The 26,909-nt window shown below is 44.4% G+C and overlaps 1 protein-coding gene across 15 annotated transcripts in view; it reads right to left on the bottom strand.

The window, feature by feature from the left end:
* The window catches only part of LOC122719964 (protein turtle), a 128,885-nt gene that overhangs the window by 27,153 nt on the left and 74,823 nt on the right, over positions 1–26,909 (bottom strand). For 7 of the 15 annotated variants that reach the window (XM_043946256.1, XM_043946252.1, XM_043946258.1 and 4 more), the window contains exons 3-6: positions 17,873–18,009; positions 15,805–15,987; positions 14,076–14,386; positions 11,162–11,295 (exon numbers count right to left, since the gene is read on the bottom strand). In XM_043946256.1, coding sequence (XP_043802191.1) covers positions 11,162–11,295; positions 14,076–14,386; positions 15,805–15,968 — 609 coding nt within the window. In that variant the 5' untranslated portion in view covers positions 15,969–15,987; positions 17,873–18,009. Of the gene's footprint in view, positions 1–11,161; positions 11,296–14,075; positions 14,387–15,804; positions 15,988–17,872; positions 18,010–24,663; positions 25,923–26,909 lie in introns of those variants that run through there. The other 8 variants (XM_043946255.1, XM_043946260.1, XM_043946257.1 and 5 more) reach the window with 5 other exon arrangements.

Genomic DNA, 26,909 nt, shown 5'->3' with positions numbered 1-26,909 from the left:
TTTCGCTGCGTGCAAGGCGATACGCGCCGTTTCGTCCACCACTTGGATAAAAAGTTGACGAACGCTCTCTCTCTGTCGCTACTTACTTATCGATCGAGCAGCGTTCAGAAAGATCGCGGTCGAGAGGCGCGAAAAAAATCGGTCGCTCGAAACGGCGCGGTGCCCTCTAATCAAGCCAGTTCTATCGGAAAAAAAGGGGGGAGAAAGCCAGAGGGGAAAGACTAAGACGAAGACTAAGAAGAAGAAGAGGAAGAAGAAAAAGAAGGAGTGAAAAAAAAAACGTGGGGTGACGATCGTACGTTGGCCATTGACTGCCCCAGTTGATGCTTTCTATTTCGAGCTGGCCTACTTGCGTCGCAGTCATCGTGCTTGCAAACCACACTGATTTCAATATTATTCTCCCTCGAGCCACGGAAAGAGAGAGAGAGAGAGAGAGAGAGAGAGAGAGAACTCGTTCGATATTGCGATTTCGTGGCAAGTTGTCGCGCTCCATACAGCTCCGAAACAAACAATGAGCGAACGCGTTCCCGCGTCCCAAACGTCTCGAACGAGAGAGAAAAAAAAAAGAAAAACAATTGGTTCTTCTTCCACCCTAAAAATTCCCAACCCTTCGTTTCCGCTCGAAGATCACAAAACGAATTAAATCCCATCAAATTTATTTATTTCTTTTTCTCTCTCTCTCTTTTCCTCTCCCATTCCACCATTTTCTATCCTTTCCAAAAGAAACGAAGAATACCGCGGCACGTCTGGGAAAAAAGAAATAGCTTTATTCGACTCGGGAGCGGAACGGAGTCGCATAGAACGGTTTCGCACGAGCGGTCGCGACGTGTATCTGGGTCAGGTGTGTTTGCCTTATTTTACCCCGTCAAGAAGGTTTCCCTGTTCCTAGTCACTGGCTACCTTCTGGACGCGTCACGTCGATGATAATCGCGTCGAAAAATTTCGCTCGACGACTTCTTTCAGTCGAAGTATCTGAATGATCAGAATCTCGAAACGGGGCGCCGCTTGTCATTCTCCCCACCGCTGATTCCTCAACGAATATAATTTCGATCGAATTCATGTTCGCTGATTTTATTTCCAAAATCCATTCTTATTCTTTTAATCCTTTGCACTGCAGGCCTGTTTCGGTCGAAGCGACTCCAGACTCAGATTCGGTGGCCTCATAAGATAATTACTCATAAGATTATACTCATAAAGGGGTTAGGAACCTGTTTATGATATTCTGAAAGAATCAAACATAAATAAATATCGTTCAAGTTGCCGGGACAATCCCATTGGAGAGCAAAGGGTTAAAGCTTCTAAAATTTACGAAACTATATAATACTTTTCGCCAAGATCGTTAGAACGATTAATTAAAGTTTACGACGAAGAGATAAAGAGGCAAGGATACCGCGCTCTTATTAATTCGAGAACAACAAAGAAATCTAGCGCGGACAAAGACCGCCGCCTCTCGAGTTGGCGCACGAAACGTCGAGGGTTAATAAAATCCTTCCTTCCGTGGAGAAACGTCAACTCCTTTCGTTTCTCGCGAATCTCGAGTGGGGGGGTATTCTCCTCTCCGGAGATGGAGCTAAAACTCGTGGCTAACCATCGAACGACCGGCGAAACGTCAACGAAGCGTGAGAGAGAGAGAGTTTCCTATCCCCCCCCCCCCAACGTTTATTCCTCCGTGTCCTTTCTTCCGTCCGGCTTACTCCACAGCGAATTTAAACGCGAATCGTTCACGGGACGGCGGGCCGGCCAATTTACAGCAGCAGGGTGTAATCTCCTCCTCCTCCTCCTCCTCCTCCTCCTCGACTTTACGAGCAAACCTCGACGCGTTGTTTCGAGTTGTTTCGAATTGTTTCTTCTCTTTTGTAGGGGAATTCTTCGAGATAGAGATAATCTTATCTAAAACTTTAAATGGAAAAATGGCGAATCGATGGTTAGGTTCGAGATAATTTTATAAAATAAATAATAATAATAATAATAATAATAATAAAATAGGAGGAGGAGGTAAAAAGTGAAAATCGAGTGGTTCTCTTTTTTTTTTTTTTTTACACTTTGAACACTGGAACAGAGAGAAAGGGCAACCGGTGGGAAAGTAATCCAAAGAGACACTCTTTCCTTTGATTCTTCTAGTTTTCGTTTCGGAAAGTTTCGTTCAAAGAACGACTCTCTCTTATCCCTGGAATCTTTGTGGCTCGAAACTCGACGATCTCCTCCTCCTCCTCCTTCTTAGTTTGCGCGAGGGAGGGAGAATCGTAAGACCGATAATCGAGGAGCAATTGTATTTTCTTACCCGTGTTTTCGCCGTGTTCACGGAATCTCTGGTATATTTGAACGCGAGATAACCGGGCTTGTGGGGAAACTTATCGCTGTTCTGTTGGAGGACAATTAACTCCAACACTTTCTCGAGAAGAAGAAGTATCTTGGAATTGGCCCGTGCGCTGGATATACGAAGGGAAATCGATGTAACGAAGCGACAATGGCCGAGGGAACTCGACCTCTCTCCCTTCCACCTCTCCCCATTCACGGACACGGTTCTCCTTAATCGCCGTTCAAACTCTTCGTTTCGCCTCGATCGAATTGGACTTGAAATAATCGGTTGCCCACGCGATACCGCGAATATTCGAACGCTCTTTCTTTCTTTCATCGTTCCTCCATCGTTCTTCTACTTTTACTTCAGTAGAGAAATATTTTATTTCGGCGAAGAAAGATTTGAGAAAAATTTGGGAAGGGAGATTATTGCGCTCCAATTAATTAATTTCTAGGCGTCTTAATTAAGGAACGGCATCCAACGAGGAGAACGGTATCGCGTTCGATCCCTTTTCAAATTTTTAATAAACCTATTAGCTTCTTTACACTCGATTCTTTACATTCGATTCTTTTTCAAATTTTTAATAAACCTAGTAGCTTTTTCACGAGAATTATTTTATTTCTTAAAGAGGAGGGGGAGTGAGGATCCTGGTCAATTCCTCGAATTTCGGTATCCAATGACGAGGAAAATATCGCGTTCGATTCCTTTTCAAATTTTTAATAAATCTATTAGCTTCTTTACCGAAAATTATTTGTTCTTAAAGAGGGGGGAGGAGATCTAACTAATTCGAATTTCATTCGATTCTTTTTCAAATTTTTAATAAACCTAGTAGCTTTTTCACCGAGAATTATTTTTTTTTAAAGAGGGGGGATTCCTGGTCAACTCGAATTTCGGATCTCTTTTCAAATTTTTAATAAACCTATTAGCTTCTTTATCGAAAATTATTTGTAAAGAGGAGATCTAGCTAATTCGAATTTTATTCGATCCTTTTTCAAATTTTTAATAAACCTACTTGCTTCTTTACCGAGAATTATTTTATTTCTTAAAGAGGAGGGGGAGTGAGGTTCCTGGTCAATTCCTTGAATTTCGGTATCCAATGACGAGGAAGATATCGCGTTCGATTCAATTTTTAATAAATCTTTTCAAATTTTTAATAAATCTACTAGCTTCTTTACCGAAAATTATTTTTTCTTAAAGAGGAGAGATTCCTGGTCAACTCGAATTTTGGTATCCAATGAATTGCGTTCGATCTCTTTTCAAATTTTTAATAAACCTATTAGCTTCTTTATCGAAAATTATTTGTAAAGAAGAGGGGGAAGGAGATCCTGGTTAATTCGAATTTCATTCGATTCTTTTTCAAATTTTTAATAAACCTACTAGCTTCTTCACCGAGAATTATTTTATTTCTTAAAGAGAGATTCCTGATCAACTCGAATTTTGGTATCCAATGAAGGTATTGCGTTCGATCTCTTTTCAAATTTTTAATAAACCTATTAGCTTCTTTATCGAAAATTATTTGTAAAGAAGAGGGGAGGAGATCCTGGTTAATTCGAATTTCATTCGATCCTTTTTCAAATTTTTAATAAACCTACTAGCTTCTTCAAAATTATTTTTTTTTAAAGAGGGGGGATTCCTGGTCAACTCGAATTTCGGTATTCAACGACGAGAATGATTCCTTTTCAAATTTTAGCAAACCTACCTATTAACTTCTTCATCGAGAATTATTTGTTCTTAAAGAGGGGGGAGAATTCTTGGCCAATTTGAATTTTGGTATCCAACGACGAGAATTTACATTCGATTCCCTTTTAAATTTTCAATACATTTATTACCTATTAGCTTCTTCATTGAAAATTATTTGTTTTTAAAAGGGGGAGAGGGAGGTTCTGGCCAATTCGAATTTCGGTATCCAACGACGAAAATTTGCATTCGATCCTTGCTTTCAAATTTTTAATACATCTACTACCTACTAGCTTCTTCATTGAAAATTATTTTTTATTGTTAAAAAGGGGAGGGAGAAGAGGAAAGTTTTAGCTAACTTGAATTTCGATATCCAACGACATCTTCGATCCCTTTTCAAATTTTTAATAAGCCTACTAACTTTTTCACGAAAATTATTTATTCTTAAAGAGGAGGAGAGGAGGGAAGCTCCCTGGTCAACTCGAATTTCGATATCCAATGACGACAATTTACGTTCGATCTCTTTTCAAATTTTTAGCCTACTACCTACTAACTTCTTTATCGAGAATTATTTGTTCTTAAAGAGGAGGGAAGGAGGAGGATCAACTCGAATTTCAGTATACAATGACGAAAAAGATTCGATCCCTTTTCAAATTTTTAATCTACTACTTACTAGCTTCGTCATTGAAAATTATTTATTGTTAAAAAAGAAAAGGAGGAAAGGTTCTGGCTAACTTGAATTTCGACATCCAACGCGTTCGATCCCTTTTCAAATTCTTAATAAACCTATTATCTTTTTCACGAAAATTATTTACTCTTAAAGAGTAAAAAGAGGATCTTGACCAACTCGAATTTCGATATCGAGAGAATTCGCATTCGATCCCCTTTCAAATTTTTAATCTACTACTTACTAGCTTCGTCATTGAAAATTATTTATTGTTAAAAAAGAAAAGGAGGAAAGGTTCTGGCTAACTTGAATTTCGACATCCAACGCGTTCGATCCCTTTTCAAATTCTTAATAAACCTAGCTTTTAATAAACCTAGCTTTTTCACCGAAAATTACTTATTTTTAAAGAAGAGAGGAGGAGAAGATCTTGACCGACTTGAATTTCGATCGAATCCAACGACGAGAATTCGCGTTCGATCCCCTTTCAAATTTTTAATCTATTAGTTACTAGCTTTGTCATTGAAAATTATTTATTATTAAAAAAGAAAAGGAGGAAAGGTTCTGGCTAACTTGAATTTCGACATCCAACGCGTTCGATCCCTTTTCAAATTCTTAATAAACCTATTATCTTTTTCACGAAAATTACTTAAAGAGGGAGGGAGGGAGAAGATCTTGACCGACTCGAATTTCGATCGAATCCAACGACGAGAATTCGCATTCGATCCCCTTTCAAATTTTTAATCTATTAGTTACTAGCTTTGTCATTGAAAATTATTTATTATTAAAAAGGAAAGGGAAGAGAGGTTCTAACTTGAATTTCGACATCCAACGCGTTCGATCCCTTTTCAAATTCTTAATAAACCTACTAACTCTTTCGAAAATTACTTATTTTTAAAGAGAAAGGGAGGGAGAATCTTGACCGACTCGAATTTCGATCGAATCCAACGACGAGAATTCTCGTTCGATCCCCTTTCAAATTTTTAGCAAACCTACTACCTACTACCTACTACCTTCTTCACCGAGAATTATATTTCTTCTTAAAGAGGAGGGTGGTTCTTGGCCAACTGGAACTTCGATTCGAAAGGAGGGGACGTCGAACAAGGTTTCGCTAATTATCTCGTTAGGGGTGGCTCGCCTCGAGGACGGCATTAATAACTGGAAGAATGGGAGAAAAGGGGAGAAGGCGAAGCCGCCAATTAGCGAATATAACGAGGCCCCCGAAACCCGCCGTGCGAACGCAGCCCGGGAAACAGGAATGAATAACAGGTAGATGGATGGCGCAACCTGAAATCCACACACGTGGGAATCAAGCGTGGGGGTTAACCCTGACACGGTTCAGCGGTTCGGCTCGGCCTTCTCCTCCTCCTCCTCCTCCTCCCCCTTCCCCTCCCCCTTTACTGCTCCGCATTATGCATGCAGACCTCCTAACCTCGTGCTCCTAACGCTTCGACCCGATCCACCGTCGCTTCCTTCCCCTCCTCCACCTTTCTCTTTCTCTTTCTCTTTCTCTTTTCCTCGAAGAAGAAATGGCGATAATCGCGGGCGGAAGTTAGAAATATTCGGACAGAAGGAGGAGGAGGAGGAGGAGGAGGAGGAGGAGGAGGAGGAGGAAGAGGAGGAGGAGGAGGAGGAAAAGGTAGGTTGCAGGAAGGAAGGAAGGAAAGGGATGAGGGATGGGAGCCGCGAAGCGCAACCTTTGGGGGCTGGTTTATGTAACGTAAACTCAGCGACGGGGGGAGCGGTGGTCTACGCCGTCCTATTTTTAAACCTAACTACGGGTTAACCGGCTAACGTTCGATCGATAACGCGGCGTTTCTCGAATCGTCCACCGAAAACTCGATTTCTTCTCTCTTTCCTCTCCCCTCCCCCCTCGCGATTTCTCGAAAAATCGATATCGCGAATCGTGCGAATCAGAAAAATTTTTCCAAAAAAATATTCTCGATTTTTAGTCGACGCACGATACATTATTTTCTGTTTGTTTAATCCGATTTTTCCCTTTTTGGGGGGGGGAGGGGGGGGGGAAATAAGAAAAGGAACTAGCGAAATTTTGTTAATCGCGGAATTATACGGAGGAGGACTGTACCGCGCAGCACTGCGGTACATTCGAAGCGTAAAATTGGTTGTTCGAATTTGTTGTTTCGAATTCGGCCAACCCGCTGCGAGTTCTCTCTTTTTTTATTTTTTTTTCGCTTTTCCACTGAAAAAAAGAAAGAAAGAAAGAAAGAAAGAAAGAAAAACACGCGATTTTTAAACGCAACGCCGAAAACAAGAGATGAAATTGGCGTCGCACGTTTTCGAGGGGTAGCTACCTTACCCACCTAATTAATAACTCTCGTACAACACCGCTCCCTTTGATGAAAAATAACAGCCTGAGCGTGGGATTTTACGTTTCTCTTGTTTACGCGGGAAATAATTTTGAATAATTTTTTTTTTTTAATTCCGTCGTCTTCTTCGTCGTCGTGGTGAAAAAAAATATTCGAGTCGGAGGGAAACCTGCCAGGATGGAGCCAACTTTCGCAAACTTGAGAGGAGCAGGGATCGTCTTCCCGAGTGGAAACGCGGAGAAATTGAATTGCAACGAGAGAGAGAGAGAGAGAGAGAGGGGGGGGGTTGTATCTCTCCTCTTCGAGACGCACACGTCCCTCGTCGTCCACGTCGCCTTCTCTCGACCCCTTTCGGGAGAGAAGAGCGCGAGGAAAAACTCGCTCCGCTGCACCCACCCCTCCGGCATCGCGTTTATTTTTTTCTTCTTCTTTCACTCTTTTACCCGACACCGGCAGGCGCGAGCCAAAAACCTCCCCCTCCCTTTTTTCTCCCTTTGGAGAAACGTGGCCGGCTCGATTCTATTCTTCTTTCTTCTATTCACCCCCCGGTTCCTTCGAGCAACGTTTACTCGAATTTTGCAGTTTTATAAACTGTAATCGTCGTCGAAAGATTTCCACGGAGATGAAGGGATCGAACGATTTGTCTGTCGTCGTTCGGATTGGAGATCGATAAACTCTAAAAGTGGTTCGAATGTATCGATTGGATAAGAAAATTATAATAATAATTATTTATAAAATAAGAATTATTAATAAAATTTAAAAAATTAATAAAATTATTAATAATTATTAATAAAATAAGAGTAATTTTCGAATGTATGTAAAATATGCAACGTGTGATAAAACTATACGTTTTAGAATTTTAAATCATCTTTTTTTAAACGTTTACAGATTGGGGAGTGTATATAGAGAATCGATTACGTTTCAATAAGTTGAGAGAAATATTCTGTAAATTTATCAAGAAGCATTTAAATTTTAAATAGTTGCGAATTATCGATAAGTTTTTGGTTTCTTTCTTTCTTTTTTTTTCGTAAATTAAACGTAAAATTTTATTTTATCGCATTTTATTTTTATTGCTTTTGATGTTTGAGCGGTTGGTTACAGTTTCATCGTTTTTATTTTGTTAAATTATCACTGCTTGGCCCATATCTATCTCAAGATCCAAAGTTCCTCTTTCCAAGCTAATTTCTTTCGTTACGCATACGTTTTGCGCGATCACTGAAGCTTTAAATCACAAATGTTTGCATACTTCTTTTTCTTCTTCTCATACTTTCGACGAGACAATAAATCTGCCTGCAAGCTCTAAATCGAAAGAAAATAATTTTGTCCTGTTATTCCGAACCATTGCGATTCTTTCTCTCTCTCTCCGTTCCCCGAGGAGACGAGAAAAAGAGAAACTCGTGGGGAGGAAACGCTCCACTCGCGTACGCAACAACCTTCCCTAATGCCTTGCCTCCCTTTCATCCAGCCAGCCGGAGAGAATCGGCAAAGAGCGAATACTAGGAGCGCGCAAGGAACAAGCCACGATGCGAAACGATCTCGAAACGCATCCGGTTCTGCGTCCTTTTGACGGGTAACCATTCGACGCACCCCCTCCCCTTCCTCTTTGTTTCGAAACAACGCTCCAATTTTCGGTCACGAATCACGACAGATTCGCATCGAGAGAGAGACAGAGAGAAATTAACGTGTCAATCGCGGCGAGATTTATATCCAGCAAAAAAAAAAAAAGGAAATAAGAAACGAGACTCCCCCATTTCGAATTTCCAATTCGTGCACCGGGCAATAGACGGTTCTATCTCCTCGTGGTCCCCTGGACTGAACGAACCATTTCCCCAAATGGGGTAGGTCCAACTGCATAACAGCACGAGAGCAAGATTTTTCCAAATCTAAGCAAAGTCTAAGATAGCAAAACACCTACGTCTCCAGCTTCCTGATGCCGGAAATATTACGCCATTTATAATACATAATTTATAATATATAAATAATTTATAATATATAAATAATTTATAATATATAAATAATTTGGCTGGCCAAGCCGATATGGGATACTATTCTCAGGAGCGACGCCCTGGCAAACATCAGTTGTCCTGTTCCTCTTGCAATACTTTTACCCTTGATTAATCGCGACGAATCGACTGTCTCTCGAGAGTTTATCTCGAAAAGCTTGTGAATTTATTTTATTTATTCGGAAATCGAATATCGGGCAGCGCAATCATAGTCGTATTGTTCCCCGATCGATCGCGTTAATTAATTACACGGAGGATGGACGCGCAGGATTTGCCCCCTGTCAATATTGAATCGACGGTTAATGCGTTTCTCTAAATCGTCCGGTAATCGAGCCGGGTTAATCGAATCGTCGATTCTCCCTTTTTACCCGATCTGAAGAGAAGGGGTTGGTAAAAACTTTTCGAGTCGATGTCTCGTCTTTTTCGTCTCTGACAAACGGAGAAACAGGAGACGAGTTTCTAGGCGGAAGAAACTACGGCATGCAAGGTGCTCAACAACCTGCCTCGCCCCGACGAGATCGCGGCTGTTCAATTATTATTCCTCCAACGAGAACGCTATTCGTTTATTAGATAACGAGGACATGCATCGCGCGCGAGCCACGTCGATTCCTTCCCCTCCTCTCCTCCTCGAAGAGGAGGAGAGGGGTGGAGGCCCGACCGGGCCCGCTCGCGCCTCCTCGAGGCTCCATGCAAAAGCACCAGATGTTAGAGAGACAGAGACGTGAACTTTTCCATTTCCCCGCCTTCGAGAGGAGGAAGGGGGGGAATCGTCGCATCGCCCCCCTGTTATTTACCCTCCCTCCTCCCTCGATCGACCAGCTCGAAATATCGAGTCGATCGAGTGTAGGAGGGAGGGAGGGGAAGGGGGCGTAATGCGGAAACGGTATTTTCGGTGAGAGATCGGAAGAGATTGAGAGCGAAGAGGAAGAAAGAAAGGAAGAACGGTGCAATCAACTGTTTCCGCGATAAAAGATTGGGGAGGAGGGGGGGAAGGAAAAGATGGTTGGTGCGGCGAGGCGCGTTCGATTAAGATCGGAAGGATCGATCGATGGATCGAGGATCGATCGTTTGGCGACGCGCGCCTCGACGCTCCAATTGTATCGCAATCGTATTGCGGATGATTGACAGGATTCGAAGTGCGAATAATGAGAGAGAGAGAGAGAGAGAGAGTCGCGAAACGAGATATATATGTATAGAGTGGGATATATATTATAGGTGGTTGAGAGAACGGATGTGGTCGAATGAATTGATCGTTATTAATTATTGTTGTCGTTGTTGTTGTTATAGTTGTAGTTGTAGTTGTTGTAGTTGTTCTCGTCGTCGAATTCGACGTCGTAGAAAACGTTCTCTGCCCTCTCCAGTCCGGATCAGATACACATAATATAGTATATCGAGTGAAAAGAAAAATATACGATACGATAATCATATCGAATGTAATATACAATATACAAAAAAAAGAAGAAGAAACGTTGTATATATATAAAATCGAAAATACCACTACTTTGAGGTATCCCGATCGGGTATCGGGAACGAAAGGCGCGTCCCGTTCGCCGTCTTCGAATCCCAACCAAAATCGGAGAATACCAACGCGAACGAAACAAAGAAAAATAAAAAAAAGGAAAAAAAAACGTAAGCGTAATCAAACAATATATATATATATATATATATATATGTATATTTATGTATATATATATATATATATATATATATATACGTAATACAATTGAAAAATAATCATCGACAATCACTGCGATATGCTGCCAAGATACGTAATGTGTGCTCACGGGGCCCCACTTCCCGTCGCCGTTTCCCGTTTCTTCTATCACCGTGCTCCACGCGACAAAGCGGCAACAGCGCTCCTCCCCTCGCGCTCCTCCGCTTCCTCGTCAAATTCGCGAGGAGGAGAGAAAGGGAAAGTTTTTTGACGACGATGGCGATCGATGGTGGCGACGGGCGATGATCGGCGGAGGAAGAGCGCGATAAAAAGAGGAGCGCGGAGAAAAATCGATGAGAGGAAGAATGCGAGAAGAGTACGAGAGACGCACGCGAGAGAGGTGTTAGAAAATCGTTGAAAGGCGATGCGATGACGGTGATGGCGGAACGCGGGGGGATGTCGATGGCGAGCGTCGAGTGGGGCCCACGTATTTAACTCACGGATATAGAGAGCAGAGGGTATCGTCCGATATCGTACCGCATCTCCTACCTTCTTCTCCCATTGGAGAACGTAGGGCACTGGGTGCTCACCGGGGAACTCTACGTGACAGTTGAAGACAACGCTCTCCCCAAGGATTGCCGTAATGTGCACCGCGTCCTGGTTGCACAGACCTGAAACATATTTCCATTTCCAACATCTTTTACTTCACCGACCAATCTCTCAACAACACCTTCCTCTTCCTCGCGTTTCGCCTCGATCGTCGTACCCGCGATACTTTATCGGTTGACTTTGACTTTGAGTATTCAAGTTTCGAAGCGAGGCAATTATGTCAATCGATTTTCGTATTTTATTTGCTCCTCAAAGATCCCGTTGACGGCGATAATTGTCTCGAGTAACGCGTTCACATTCTGAATCTCTTATCCTCGATATCGACAAATAAAAGGACGAAGGAAAAACGCCATCTTGGACGCAAACAAGGAAAGAGAAAATTGGAAAAAGGATATATCGATCGAAAGAGTCGTTTTCATGCACGTGGAATATAAAGACAAAGGAGGCGAAAGGAGAGCGCGGAAAAAGGGGAAATATACGGAGAAGGTGTTCGCCCGAAACAGCCAAATGAGAATTTGCGAAAGAGAGAGAGAGAGAGAGCACGCCGGCCGACGCAACGTAAAAAGCGCGAGATTGCCTATTCGCCCGTTGGAAACAATGGCTCGCGATTCGAATATCCGCACCTGGCGCGCGTCCATCGGAGAGAAGACGACAGAGAGAGAGCCTCTTCCCTTCCTCTTTTACTTTCGGCGGTTTCGACACGCGATAGGACGGGCGTAACGAGCTACGTTGCCACATTTGTCGCTCGCTTGAAATTTTCAGTCACCGGCGAACCGTGAAACGAGGAGCCATTCGATCGTGCCAAGCCAACACGTATCGCGAGTTAATCGCGCGACGACGACGACGACGACGACGATGACGACGTCGTTGGGATGACGCGGAAGAAGCAATTAACCGGAGGTTAACGAGCATTCTCCCGGAGACTATCTTTCGCTTCTATATATATATATAGATTTTAATTATTAAGCGTAATTGGACGGTGTTCTCGGTTAAGCGATATATATATATCGGGCAAGTGGGTGAACGGCCTCAGCTTTGACCCAGCAGCGTGGGGGTTTATCGGGCAGCGAAATTGTTGAGCGGAGCGAGCGAGAGAGAGAGAGAGAGAGAGGCGGCACGAAACCGCGGCCCAACTTTTTTTTTCCAGGCTGCTGGATCGATCGCGCGCGCTCGTCTTTCGTCTCGTGGAACGGACCTTTAGGCACAAGGGCAACGTACCCTCCTCGATGAAGAGGAGGAGGAGGAGGAGACAGAAGCACGAGTTTGATCGCTCGCCATCTGGGCCGGCTTCGAAACGCGGGTACGGAAAGCGTTGTTGGTTGATCGTTGGCGAGCGGATGCCTCGAAGCTACGCGTAATTTATAGCGACCATATGCCGTGCCCCGACCTCCCCAGAATCCCGGCAATCTCGAGGAGGAATTTAATCGAAACGCACCACCCCGCGTTGCGCGGCTTCCCCCCTTCCTCCTCCCCCTATTTCCAAATTTTTCCCCCCGGGGAATCGAAGGAACGAGCCCCCTCGAATCGATTTATACAAATAAAACCGGGTGAGGAATTAATTGGCGTGCTCGGGTCACAGCGAAAGTTCTCATCGGCTCGCCGTTTTATTCGCTTATTCGACTACTTGGAGGAAGGATCTTAGGTATTTGGAAAGATGTTCCACGAGGTATAATAAAACTGTTGAATTGTTATATAAAAGTGATAAAAAAGTGGTTTATCAAAGGGATTAGTCGGAATGTAGAAGTTTAAAGGATTCTATACAAAGGTGAAGTTGGTCAGAATAAAAAGTTGTGACTCGATAAGACTCTTCCGTTTTTCTTTCGACATTGGAACGAATTAGAAGTTTTAACGGTTACGTACACTCGTCACTCGGCAAAGAGAGGTGACAAGCGAGGAATGCAACGATACAGAATTCTTGAAGGAGATTTTGTTGGAAACACAATTGAAATGAATAAATTAAGTTGGAACGACTTGATACGATTTTACCAAATTTTTTTTTTTTACGAATCTTCTTTTAGAAAATCTAACCGCGAGAGACTCCTCGAAAAATCTCACCATTAATTTTACGAGTCTCGTTTTGAAAAATCGATCTGATTCGGATTCTTGGCGAGGGGAAACGTCTATTCCCCTCTGGGTGGAAAGAGTGCGAGAAGATGGAGTTTTAATCGCATCGATTCGTAACGTTTCCATACGCGCGTCATTAGCAGGATGTGCAACGCGAGTTTTCCAGGACGAGAGGCCAGAGTTTTTAATGAAATTGTTTTCGCCGATGAAACTAACGAGCGTCGAAAGGGGGATGGGGATGGTGATGGTGTTCCATAAATTAAAAAAAAAAAAGAGGGAAACAACCTTTGGAACGCATCGACCGTGTTGCCTTTTTATTCGTCTCGTTCCGATAAATTGGTTAAATGCAACCCTTTTCATACCTGTTCACAATCGGTGTACGCGAAAGACAGACTCTGGCTTCGATCTTTTTTCTCTCCCTGTTTTGTTTCACTCGTCTCGATCGACGTTCGTTCCATCGTGATCAGAAGAAGAGGAAGAAGAAGTGAAAAGCTCGGTTTCGAAATTGAAACCGTCGGTTCGACGGGAAAACACGAAGAGGAGAAGAAGCATGGAAAGAAATTGCACGAGTGGAAATTGCCCCTTTCCATCCGAGAAAGGAATGGGCCCCACGTGTTTGGGGCGGAGATTATTATTTACCAATCGTCAGGAAAAGATATCCGGACGAGTTCGAAGATCTTATCACACAGGGTGAGACAGGCCCTCCGTTAATTCAGGAGGGGGGTGGAATGGAAAAGAAGGGAGGAGTAAAGTTTGGATTTAGGAGAGAAACACGTACCTGGCGTAACGAAAAGCACGATACCGAGGAGGAGGGTCCTCGTTGCCACGTCCGCGATCCACCGTAAATCCCCTCGACGCCATCGAAGCCGATGCCTCTTCCCGCTCCTTCCTTCCTTCCTCCCATCCTGACGATCCGTGCCGACGATCCTCGCCCCGCGCGCGGAACCGATTACGCCGGATCCGCCGTTCCACCACCTCCACCCTCCTTTCCCTTCTCCATCCTCCTTCCTCCCGTCCTGTCGTCTGCACGGCCGCCAACCTGTACACGTGGGTTGACCGGAGGCGAGAGTCGCTTGCAGCTCGACTCCTCTGGAAGAAAAACCACGTTCGAGGAAGCCAGAATTAATTCGAAATCGTTTCCAAAATAATGCAATGGAAGGACACGAGGAGAATACGTGAAAGGAAGGAAGGCAAAAAAGAGGAGAGAAAGAGAGAAAGAGAAAGAAAGGAAAAGAGAGAATTCACCTGAATTAATTCGAAATTGTATTATTTCCAAAATAATACAAGGAAGACTCGAGGAGAAAACGTGGAAGAAAGAAAAGAAAAAAAGGGAGAGAGAGAGAAAGAGAGAGAGGGTTCACCTGAATTAATTTAAAATCGTATTATTTCTAAAATAGGAAGAAAACGTGGAAGGAAGGAAAAAAAGGAGAAAGGGAGGGAAAGGATTCACCTGAATTAATTCGAAATTGTATTATTTTCAAAATAATGCAACGGGAGGACACGAGAAAATGTGGAACGAAAGAAAGGAAAAAAGAAAGAAAGGAAAAGAGAGAATTCACCTGAATTAATTCGAAATTGTATTATTTTCAAAATAATACAAGGAAGACTCGAGGAGAAAACGTGGAAGAAAGAAAAGAAAAAAAAGGAGAGAGAGAGAAAGAGAGAGAGGGTTCACCTGAATTAATTCAAAATCGTATTATTTCTAAAATAGGAAGAAAACGTGGAAGAAAGGGAAAAAACGGAAGGGAGGGAGAGAGAGAGAGGGTTCTGAATTCGAAATCATATTATTTTAAAAATAAGAAGAAAACAAAAGAAGAAGTGGAAGGAAGAAAAAAAAAGAGGAAGGGAGGAAAAGGATTCACCTGAATTAATTCGAAATCGTATTATTTCCAAAATAATTTTATTATTTCTAAAATAGGGAGATAACGTGGAAGGAAGAAAAAAAAGGGGGAAGGAAGGGAAAGGATTCACCTGAATTAATTCGAAATTATATTATTTTCAAAATAATGCAGAGAGGATACGAGGAGAAAAGACACTTGGAAAGAAGGAAGGAAAAAAAGGGGAGGGAGAGAGACAGAAAGAGAAAGAGAGAGAGAGAGTTCATCTGAATTAATTCGAAATTGTATTATTTCCAAAATAATGCAAGGAAGACATGAGTAGAAAACGTGGAAAGAAGGAAGAAAAAAAAGAGAGAAAGAGAGAGAGAGAAAGAGAAAAAGAAGATTTATCTAAATTAATTCAAAATCGTATTATTTCTAAAATAAGAAGAAAACGTGGAAGGAAGGAAAAAAAAAGAGGAAGAGAGGGAAAGAGTTCACCTGAATTAATTCAAAATCGCATTATTTCTAAAATAAGAAGAAAACGTGGAAGGAAGAGAGAAAAAGAGGAAGGGATTCATCTGAATTAATTCGAAATCGTATTATTTCCAAAATAATGCAAGGAAGACACGAGGAAGAAACATGGAAGGAAGGAAGGAAAAAAAAGGGGAAGGGAGGGAGAAGGTTTACCTTTCTTCCTGGTCATTGGTGGTGTATCCGTGGCATGGTCGGGAAGCATCGCGCCTTAAGGAACGAGGAGGACTCTGGGGACGACGAGTCGTGGTTCCCGAACACCTCGTGGACTCGAGCCTTCGCCGGAGGTCCGTGGCTTGCAGCCCTCCTCCGCCCCCCATACCCCCGCTCCCATAGTACCTGTAAATCACAAAAAGACGATGAAATTTTCTTTTTTCTTCTTTCGTGATTCGAAGCTCAATAAACACGTGACGAGATATCTCGTTTTAACGATTTTTCGATCCACCACTCGAGGAATTAAAAACAAAACTCGAAGCAATTAATCAGGAAAAGAGGAAATTCTCGACAAAAAAATATAAAAGTCTGTTCGTCGAATGGAAAAAGAAACGAAACTATTGCGCAAAGGAGAATGCTTCATCACACTCTCAAGCATTATTATAAGTTTGTAAAGTGAATAATAATAATTAATCGATTTAATTTTATTTCTATAATAAATAATACTTAAAATGTATATAATATAATAGAAAAGCCTATACAATAAACAAACGTATAAGAAATATAACGTGAGTTATATTTTTAAAAAGTGCATACATCATGCTATACTTTTTATTAGAGCAGAGTGTCGTACGCACTCTGTGTTAACAACGGGAAAAGCGAAACGATGCTCTCCCCCTTTCGTTTGTATTTCAATTAAATCGAACCGAATCGAATAAATTATACCCCCTAATCGCCTATTCCAACACACGGTGTGTAATTGCACGTTTCGGCGTAGTCGATAAACAGCGGAATGCGTTCGTTATACTTCCCCTTCCCCTTTCGAGGTACTTAATTCGATCTAATCGCGCGTCTCCAACACTTTTCTTCTCCCTTCCCCCCATTTCGCCAACGATTTCAACTCTTCGCACTCGAACGGTGACTCACTTGGATTTTGGAAATGGCGACGATATTCGATTGATTTTTTTCAGAATATCGCTTCGCGCAAACGGATTCCTCGCCTCGTCACGCGTATGATCTTGCGAAGGGATTCTTGTGAAGGAATGCAATTTGGGAGGGATTAGTTGATATTCGGTTGGAGGGGCAATATTATTTGGAGGGATATTATTTTGAAAGTAGAATGAAGCAAGATTCGGATTTCGAAGCGAGAGATGAGTTTGATTTTTTTAGGTATCGAAGGAACGAGAGAGAGAGGATAATAGGTGAATGGCGATTTATATTCGAATTTTCTCTCATTGACAAGGATAGTAAAAGTTAATTCGTGGGTAAGTTAGCTGTTCGAGAAATTCACCGAGTATACGGAAAATCGTCTCGACTCGTCCCGACAATAATTTTGAAAAAGATTGATTTTACAATTATTATTTAAAATTGAGAAAAAATAGAGAAAATTACGTTTTACAGTTTTAAAAATTAATCATATCGATGAATTATATATAAAATTTAAAATAATTATTAATGATAAATTTTGTAAGGATTAATAAAAAAATTTTATTTTGATAAATTAATATTGAATTTTAATAAATATGATTAAATTCGTTAATTTTAGGTGACATTTTGAATTAATTTTTAATAATTATAGATCGAATGCATTAGATTGGAAAGAAAGTTATTTTGATTTTGCTCTATTTTCGATTAAATTGGTATTAAATTGCATTGACTTTGTATATAATTTTAAATTTTTCTATGAAAATTTGTGATATTAATTTCATTTTCGAATTAACTTTTTTGATTTTTCAAGGTGTTGAAAACGTAATGGACAAGAAGCAAATTCGAACAATTTTCCTATTCCAATTCCAGGAATACCAGAATTTTATTCAACCGGAATAACAAAACTTGTTTCTCGTTGCATTTTTTCGCAATTTTGTCTTTATTTTGATTAATAAATTGTTGTTCGAGCCAAGCTACGTGCATTCGAATTTACCAGTTAAAAACCGCGACAACTTTCTTTCCAATATTCTAATAATTAAAAAGAGAAAAGCTAAGACTAGACTCGTTATAAAAAATTAAAAATAACTTAAAAATCAAGCAACCACATCCCACCATTTCATCCTTGATCTCGCTCAACACTTACCCCTGCCGTTCCGCCACCACTACCGCTGCCCGGATCGTCCGTTCCCGGCCCCAATTTTCACGAGCCTCGCCACTTCTTCACCTCGCCGCGACGCCCCCACCACCTTAGCCTCCGCGGCTCCGTGCCACTGTCATCACCTGGGGGGAGAAAAAGGAGGAGGCAAAACCGCCTCTCTTTACTACACGTATTATTTCGGCCTATAAAGTGGAATTCGACGATCGCGTTCCCGATTGAAATTCCGCCCGACGCGGGATCGAATCGATTAGCGAAATACGTGCTCGGATGCACGCACCGGGGACACCGGGCGATCGGCTCGATTCCCGTGGGAAGAAGGGAGAGGGGGATCGAGTCGAGTCGAGTCTTGGAACAGAGCGATAATTATCAACCTTTGAACCTGCTTTGATTACGTCGATCTCGATCGAAAATTTCACAGATAGACAGAGAGAGAGAGAGAGAGAGAGAGAGAGAGAGAAAGAGAGAGAGAGAGAGATCGAAAGAATTCGCGATCATAGCCTTTTTAGCGCACCGATTATATTATTCGTGCGATGCTTTATTCATCGCTTTCGACGAACAGTGCCGTTTTCACCGATGCGATGTTGCCGTCGATGACAACATCGCGCTAATAGAAGGAGGGAGGGAGAGAGGAACAACGGCACCGTGTCGTCCACCGCGCAATTCCACGCGTCACAATTCGTCCTCGTGTTCCACGGTTATTAGCGCCGAGCCTGTGGGATTCACCGATACCTCCTCTCTTGCCTTCTTTCATCCGCTCATGATCGTCGCTGTACTCGCCGCCTCGAAATCTCCCGGATTTGTAATAATTAAAAATATTCTCTCGCTTTTTTGAAAGCTTCGATCGACTTTATCGATCAATAATTAATATCTTTATTATAAAGAATTTTCGAGTCGGATCTTCGGTTTGAAATATATTCTCGACGCGTTGGAACGATTCCGAAAAAGAGAAGAGAGAGAGAAAAAGTTAAATCGGTAAGCGTTCACGGGTAATTTGAGGATGCGGTGGTTCGATCGATCGACGAAAATTTTCGACCGCACTTTTTCCATATCGAGGGCCGATTGCCATTCAAAATTGAAATTACGTCTGTGTGTAAAGTTGATATCGATCCAATTAACGGTGTATAAAATTCACGCCACCGTCCAAATTTCCCCTTCTTAATCTAACTCGTATCGCCTATTCCTGCCCCCTCCCTTCGAAAAATTGAAACGTACGTTTTATCGATCGCGACGACCAGCTCCTCTCTTCCCCTCCTTCGAAAAGAAGGGAAGCTTCACTTCTTCGCGAAAGAAGGAAAGGAAGGGAAGATCCATCCGTTCCTCGCGTGTCCTCGCGCCGCTATGACGAGCACGTTAATTATTACCGCCAAGGCTCCCTCACCAAACTGCAGTGGCGGCCGTTGGCGATAGAATTGCACGCGTGAAAAGAAAGGAAACGAAACCGAGGTCGCCCCGTCTCGTCGTGTCGAATCGAAAACGCTTTCGTGAAAAGGATTTCGTTGCCGATGTTTGCTCTTCTTTCGAAAATTTCTTCTCTTTCTTTCTTTCTCTCAACTTTTGGAAAAGAGGTAAAATTTGGAACGAGCTCTCCACGAAATAAGGAAATCTCCTTTTCGGTGACGAACGAGGATGGATTTAATCGCACTATGCCGATCGAATCGAGCCAATTATACTTCGAGGATTTCTCTTTTCTCTGCACGGCTTTTAATTCGCCTTCTAGGCAAAATATAGCGGTCGTAAGGAACATTGTCGACGTTTGCCAATCGAAAATCGGTTTCTCACGACGAAGTTTCGAACAATATCCTCTATCGTTCGAGGTTATTTCGAATCTCGTAACAAGAGATTTTGGCCGACGCCGGAGAAGATACACGGATTAAGAGGGTTTTCGTCGAGGGAAATGAAGCAGAAGGGGAGAAGGAGGAGGAAGAAATGGATTTTAAAGTGGAAAACGTTTAAGCTCTCCGCCCAGGGGAACACGCGTCGCGCAAAAAATTTTCTTCTTCCTCCTTCTCCTCTTCTTCTTCTTCGTCGACCGATCTTTCGACCCAACACGGTATTCCACGCTAATCCTGTTTGGATTAAAAAGTGACGCCGCGACTTCCACGTACGACGGAATTTGGGATCCTTGAAAACAAACAGGGTGAATTCTCCCTGGAAACCGCTATTGTCACAGCATACCGACCTACATCCATTGTTATAGAATTTAAAGTTCACTGAAATTTTATATATGATTTCATTATTGAATGTTGCCAGCAACATTACTATTTCATAGTTGCTAGCTATTTGTTTCTCTTCGTATTTCAAATGTTTTGTAAACAGATATCACGTATAATCAAATATATTCATTCAGCTAAACCCGTATATTTTTATTTATTGTTTTCCACTGCCCAGTCAACATCCATGCATCGTAATCTCTGCCCCCCATATTCGACTCATATTCGACATGTATACATACATATATATATATATATATTTCGAAATATAAAAGTGGCATAGCTGAAACCAGTCCCTGGTTATCGCGCCGGATATAAACCCGAGATGGAGAGTAATTTCTTAGTCGAAAGTGGCGGGGTTCGTGGCTCGATTTCTGCCCGATAACGATCGTTCCCTCCTCGAAAAACACGCGCGTCGAACGAAACCATATTTTCCAATACTTTCCTCATCCGTCGTTAATACGTTCTTTTTCCTTTTTCTTTTTAAGGACCAACACGATTCACCCCCGTTTTCCAATACTTTCCTCGTCCCTCGCGTCGTCAATACATTCTTTCTTCTTTCTCTTTTAACACGAGTCACCCTGTTTCAAAGAGTCGATATCTCGAGGAAAAGAGGAAGCACAGGATAGCGCGTTTAATTAAAATTAAGGAAACGAAAGAAGAAGAAAGGAAAGAGAAGGGGGGAGGTTCGTTTCTCGAACGATATTTGCGGCGGCGACTCGCGTGACGACCGCCAGCCGCGACCTGCACCTCGCCGCAAACTGCAGTCGACCGCAAAATTGCCGGCGGAATACCGAAACGCGCGGCCAGCCGTGCAGGCATCCCAACGAAACGATACCCGAAATAACTGAAACTTTTGCGGCCGCCCGTCCATTCCACCGTCTTCCATTCCAAACCTTCCGCGATCTCCCCTCCCCCCGGTATTTCTCGCGACTCCCGATCCATCGTCGGAGCGAGGTTCGCGGGCTTTCGAGCCTGATTCAGATCTCGAGGGAGGCTGTGCGCCGAATATGGAACGGATCCAAAGTCGTCTCATCAAGTTTTCACCGTTCCTGGAAACCTCGTTCACTTATTCATTGGTTTCGCGCCGGCGAAACGACGCGGCACCGGGTCACAAGGTCGATCGATATATCCGCCGCGCGCTCCCTTCTCGAGCCGATTGCCAACCGCTCGTCGGCATCCTTTGTCCATCTTCCTCGATTCGAACGTCTCGTTAAGAGGGGCGTTTGATTTCCGTAGATTTCCTCGTGGTCATATACGAGCATTAACGGAGTTGTGCTTCCTTTCGAATTATTTCGAGCGGAAAAGAGCGTTGAGTGGGTAAATCGTGGCGAATGGCTATATTTTTAGCGAAGAACGAGCTGGCTTTGTCGAGAAGGATCGATGGGGTTTCGGAAGCGGTGACGTATCGAGAGCCCGGCTCGAGCTTGAGCACACGCGCGCGCAATCGAAACAAGGGTGGTCGAGCGGTGTCTGAAGCACGTGGCGCCAACCGAGTTCGGAGCCCGCTTTAATGCTCGTGGTGGAAAGAAAGGGGAAAGAAAGCTCGGATGCTATGTCGGAGAACGCGTTTAAATTCCGCTTAAACGCTCGTTAAGGTAGAATTGGGAGCTCCTCTCCCAATGCGGGATCATCTCGCTACCTAACTTTCGAATAATGCTCTCGACGGCGAGAGAGTTGGAGTCGGCAAAGGGTGTTTTCAAAAAGGGATTTCGAACGCTCGATTCCTTGGGAAGCGGAGGATTTTTCGAATAATGCGATGGCGGGAGAATTAGAATCGACAAAGCGCGTTTTCAAAAAGAAATTTCGAATGCTCGATTCCTTGGGGATCGTTGGCAGGTTTCGAGGATTTTTAATTTAACGCGCGGGAAATTTAACTCGACGCGTTTAATCGCGAACGAGAGAATTAGAATCGACAAAGCGCGTTTCCAAAAAGAAATTTCGAACGCTCGATTCGTTGCGAAGCGGAGGATTTTTCGAATAATGCGACCGACGATGTTAAAATCGAGAGTTAAAATCGAAAGCGTGTTTCCAAAAAAGGATCTCGAACGTTCGATTCCTTGGGGATCGTTGGCAGGCTTCGAGGATTTTTAATTTAACGCGCGGGAAATTTAACTCGACGCGTTTAATCGCGATCTAATTCGAGGGAGTTAGAATTAACAAAGCACATTTCCAAAAAGAAATTTCGAATGTTCGATTTCTTGAGAAACGGAAGATTTTTCGAACAATGCGACCGACGGCGAGAAAATTAAAATTAACAAAGCGCGTTTCCAAAAAGAAATTTCGAGCAATGGATTCCTTGGGAAGCGAAGGATTTTTCGAAAAATGCGATCGAAGGAATTAGAATCGACGTTTCCAAAAAGAAATTTCGAACGCTCGATTCCTTGAAAAGCGAAGGATTTTTCGACCGACGGCGAGAGAGTAGGGAATTAGAATCGACGTTTCCAAAAAGAAATTTCGAATGTTCGATTTCTTGAGAAGCGGAAGATTTTTCGAACAATGCGACCGACGGCGAGAAAATTAGAATTAACAAAGCGCGTTTCCAAAAAGAAATTTCGAGCGTTGGATTCCTTGGGAAGCGAAGGATTTTTCGAATAATGCGATCGAAGGAATTAGGATCGACGTTTCCAAAAAAGGAATCTCTTGGGAATCGTTGCCAGGCTTGGAGAATTTTTAACTTTTAACGCGCGGGAAATTTAACTCGGCGCGTTTAATCGCGATCGAGTTCGAGGCAGAAAAAAGCGCGGTCGGGTTGCGCGCGATTGAAGGTTTAACGAGAGAATCGATTTTCCATAAAGCAACGCGTTCCCGTTAACCCGGATAAATCCGCGAGGGGCATGTCTGCGGCGTTGCACGCGAGCCACGCGCAATCGGCCTTCAATGGCCGACACCACGGTTCCCCCTTTCATCGCGCTCTCGTGCGAGAACGGGCGCAGGGGGGAGGAGGCGCGAAAAGAGGACGTTCGATTCATCCTCGAGCCGCCTTCGTTTCGTTCCTTCTCCCTTTCCGCTTTCAACGAAACGAATTCAAATTTAACCCGATTCCGTGCCTTCCCCCGGATATTTTCGGACTCGAAATTACGACTCGGACCAAGGTTATCTCGAGAACACGTTTCCATTCCATCCCCCCTTCGTCGATATCGAATCTATCCACCTGGCGCATAGCGTGCGGACGATAGACGAAAGGCTCAAGGGCCGAGCCTTCGAACAGACCTTCAACTTTCGCCCTACGAAAATTTGCTGAGATCGTGGAAGGTATCGCGTGCTTCGCGCGGAATCGGGAACACGATCTCTCGAATTTCGATCCGACGCTCGAGAATATATATACGTATATCTATCACCTTCTCTCGAAACGAAGCAATTTAGAAGAATTTTCGAGAGTCGTAGAAAAAAGAAAGCTCGACGAGGCAATTTCCTGTTCTATCGACAGATGATAAGTTTGCTCCCGATTGCGTGGACAGCACTTTTTTCCTCGATTCGATATACGTATATGTATCAAGAGAGACAGAGAGAGATTAAACGAGAAAACGTAGGAAGCGGATTTATACGCGTTTTCGAAAAATTTTATACCGTGAATGTTTGGTTATCGTTGCTGAGAAAACGCGGATCTTTCAGCAATTTCGCACGGCTCGATACGAGCTTCTTTCGTCCCTTGGACCAATTCGAAAGGGAGGGAGAAGAAGTACTTTGAGCAACTTGCGAACAAAGGCTATTATACGATATTGGCCGGGCCAACATCCTCCGAAACATCGAATCTTATTAATCGATCGTTGTAAACGACCAAATAATTAATTCGGTTTATTAATAAATGGACAATTACAAATTTAATCGAAGTAACGGATACAACAATCCGAGGCGATTTTTCCATTTCTTTTCCATCGATGATCGATGATGGAAAAACTCGAAGGGGATCTCGTAAATAAGGCTCGTAAAACAGGGAAGACAAGGACGGTGCGCGCAAATTACATAGCAAATTGATAGCCGGCGAGTTTGCGCGTGGTTGGCCCCGTTCAACGAACCGTGAACGCGCCGTTCCTGCGTTTCCTGCCTCCGATACATCAAAGGAGCAATGAAATCAAGCGTGCTATCCCGCAACATCGACCCGATCGATCGATCCGGTTCCGGTTTCGACCATTCGCCTCCTCCTCCCTCCTCCCTTTAATCCCTTGCCTCGACGCTTTTCCAAGCGGAGGAGGGAGGAACTCGAGTCAAGGCCGATCGAGGGGACGGCGATCGAATTCGATCTGAGTGGATCGAGGGGGAGGGAGGGGGGAGGGCTTCCGTCCGCCGACCCTTAAACCCGAAAGCGGAACCTTAACCCGCGCGCTACTCCCAGAGTCCAGCGTGGAACCGTGGGCCATGTGCGCCATTCGATCCAGGAAGAGGAGAGGAGAGGAGAGGAGAGGAGGAAGCAGCGGATAGAAACAGGGACGACGGAGAGAACGGGATCGAGAGAGAGAATCGGCTCTACTCCACTTTCTCCTGTCTTTCTCTGCCGCGGTTTCTTGTTTATCGAGGGAAAACGATAAGAGAGCGGGGCACAACAATGGAGGTGAAAAAGCTTACCAGGAGACGCCCGGTAAATCTGTATCCTTCGTTCCTTTTCTGGCCGGGGTGTGGTTCCTTCGCATACGGGTGGGGCCAGGATCACCCCAACGGGATCAAGGACTTTGGTGGACTTGGCGGCTGGATTCGGAAACTCGTCTGTATCTTATATCGGATATATATATATATGCATGTATGTATGTAGAGGTGGTCAAGGAAAGGGGACGGAGGAAGCGCGTATCGGAATGAATTTCGAAAGAGCGCGAGAAGGAAGCGAGTGGTCGCTCGCGCACGTGCCTTTCTCCTCTTTTTTCTCCTTTCCTTCTCCTTTCCTCTCTTCTCACTACCACGGATCCGAGCGCGTTCGGGCGAAGGGAAGGATGATTGGAAACACAAAGGAGAGGGGAAGAAGGGGATTATATCGGGTCGGACACGCGCGATTCCTGCCTTCGCTAGGACATCTCTCGACTGCCGTACGACGATGCGATCTTGCGACGATGGCCCATCCGACGACCCAACCTTGCTTCCTCCGCGGTTATCCTCAGCAGCCGCCGTGATCCGCTCTCCTCGCCGGAAGATTCCCACTCGACTGGTCGCCTCTCCTTCCTACGAGCCGTCCTCGGTCACGTGACGCATCGCGCGTGCTACCCAACGACCACGACCACTGTGCGGTGTCACGATCTCCCTCGCACCATCGATTCGCCTCGCCGCTGTCCTCCGCCAATTTCCAACATTCGCTCGCTCCCTTCTTCGCCGATCGCCAAACTCCACCTCGCTCGCCTCGCCAGGAGGCTATTACCGACGAGGCGATCGATCCAACACTCCGAGAGATCTTCGACCTCTTCGTCACACCGAGTTTCGACGTCGATACCGAGAGAGAGAGAGAGACACGCGAACTTCTTTCCTTTCCTCTCCTCTTCCACGATTCGACGACTCGCACCAACTCGTCCGCAACAACACCGCTCTCGTCGGCAATCACACGAACTGCGGCACGCGAAACACGTTCGGTGGAGGATCGCGCGCGCCTCTCCCCCTCGTCCGTCCGTCCACCGGCCACGTCCCCGTCAACTTTCCACCTTCGTCGTCGCCCGTCCACCTGTCCACCGCGTTCGGATACGCGCGCGCGCGCCTCGAGATCGCGCCGCTCGAGAGATCGTACGCGTCTCGGGGAGGGGAAAAAGAAAGAAAAGAAATGGCGAAGAGAAGAGAGACGAGGTCGAGGCTCGTCTCAGGGAGCAGCGGTTGGACGACGTACCGCTTGGCTGGCGGTGGTGCGCGGCGCCATGACAGTGTTGCCTCCTACGAACGCCGCGAACGCCCCCACCAAACAACCCCGCTCGTCGGGGCGCGCACTCTCTCTCCGCCCCCCCCCCCGACTTTTGCCTCCACCGCCGTTCCACTCGCCCCGCCGCCCCTCCCTCGCTTCTCCCTGCCTCGGCCCCACCAACGCAATATTGATCGGGCGGAAGGGCGGCATCCAACCTCGTAACGACTTTCCAAGGTGCCCCGCTCTTCTTTTTCTCTTTTTTATTTTTTATTTTTTTTTTCCTGCTTCCTTCCTTCATCCTTGATTCCCCTCCCTCCCTCACGGGTCACTCCTCTCGCGCGAAACAAATTCTTCTACGAATTCTTCCTCCTCCCTTCGAGGGGATAATCTATCTCGTAGCCTAGCCCGGTTACGGATCATTCTTCCAGGGACTCGCGGCACGTGGAGACTCGATATTCGAAGTCGAATCGACAATCTTCTAACTCCATCAACCAATTTCCCCACGAATTTGCACCTCCTCTGATATGTAGCAGGCGTATATATTAAAAAGTATATTAAGAAGCGGCTCGATTAAATTTTATCTCGTTTTCGACCCAACGGCGGAGAATTGTGGAACGGAAGACGCGTGTGTCCGTTCGAGGCGCGAAGAATGGCGAGGAGGAGCAAGTTTTCGCGCCTATCCAACTTTCGCCATTTTCCTCCAGAGTTCCAACTTCCCGAGTACGAGAGAAAGAGAGAGGGACGTAAAACGTAGAGGAGAGGTTGGTAGGAAGAAATCTCGGTGGACTGTGGGATACTTTTGTCCAGAGAAGAGAGGAGGGGGGGGGGGCGTTCGAGAACCGAGTAATGTACGCGCCACTGGGACGCAATCCCTGGGAGGGAAAGGGAAGTTTATCCTAAATTCGCCGATTCTGTCGAATGCAGGGATCCCTGAACAACGTATGCGTCGTTTCGTGAGCGGCATCTAACGGTGTGCGGAGAAACGAACGCGTAAAAAGAG

This window comes from Apis laboriosa, unplaced genomic scaffold, assembly GCF_014066325.1.
Source record: "Apis laboriosa isolate Shangri-la unplaced genomic scaffold, ASM1406632v1 scaffold9_cov152, whole genome shotgun sequence".
Taxonomy (NCBI): domain Eukaryota; kingdom Metazoa; phylum Arthropoda; class Insecta; order Hymenoptera; family Apidae; genus Apis; species Apis laboriosa.
Note: the sequence above shows the minus strand (reverse complement) of the source record. Positions and strands in the feature narration are given on the sequence as shown.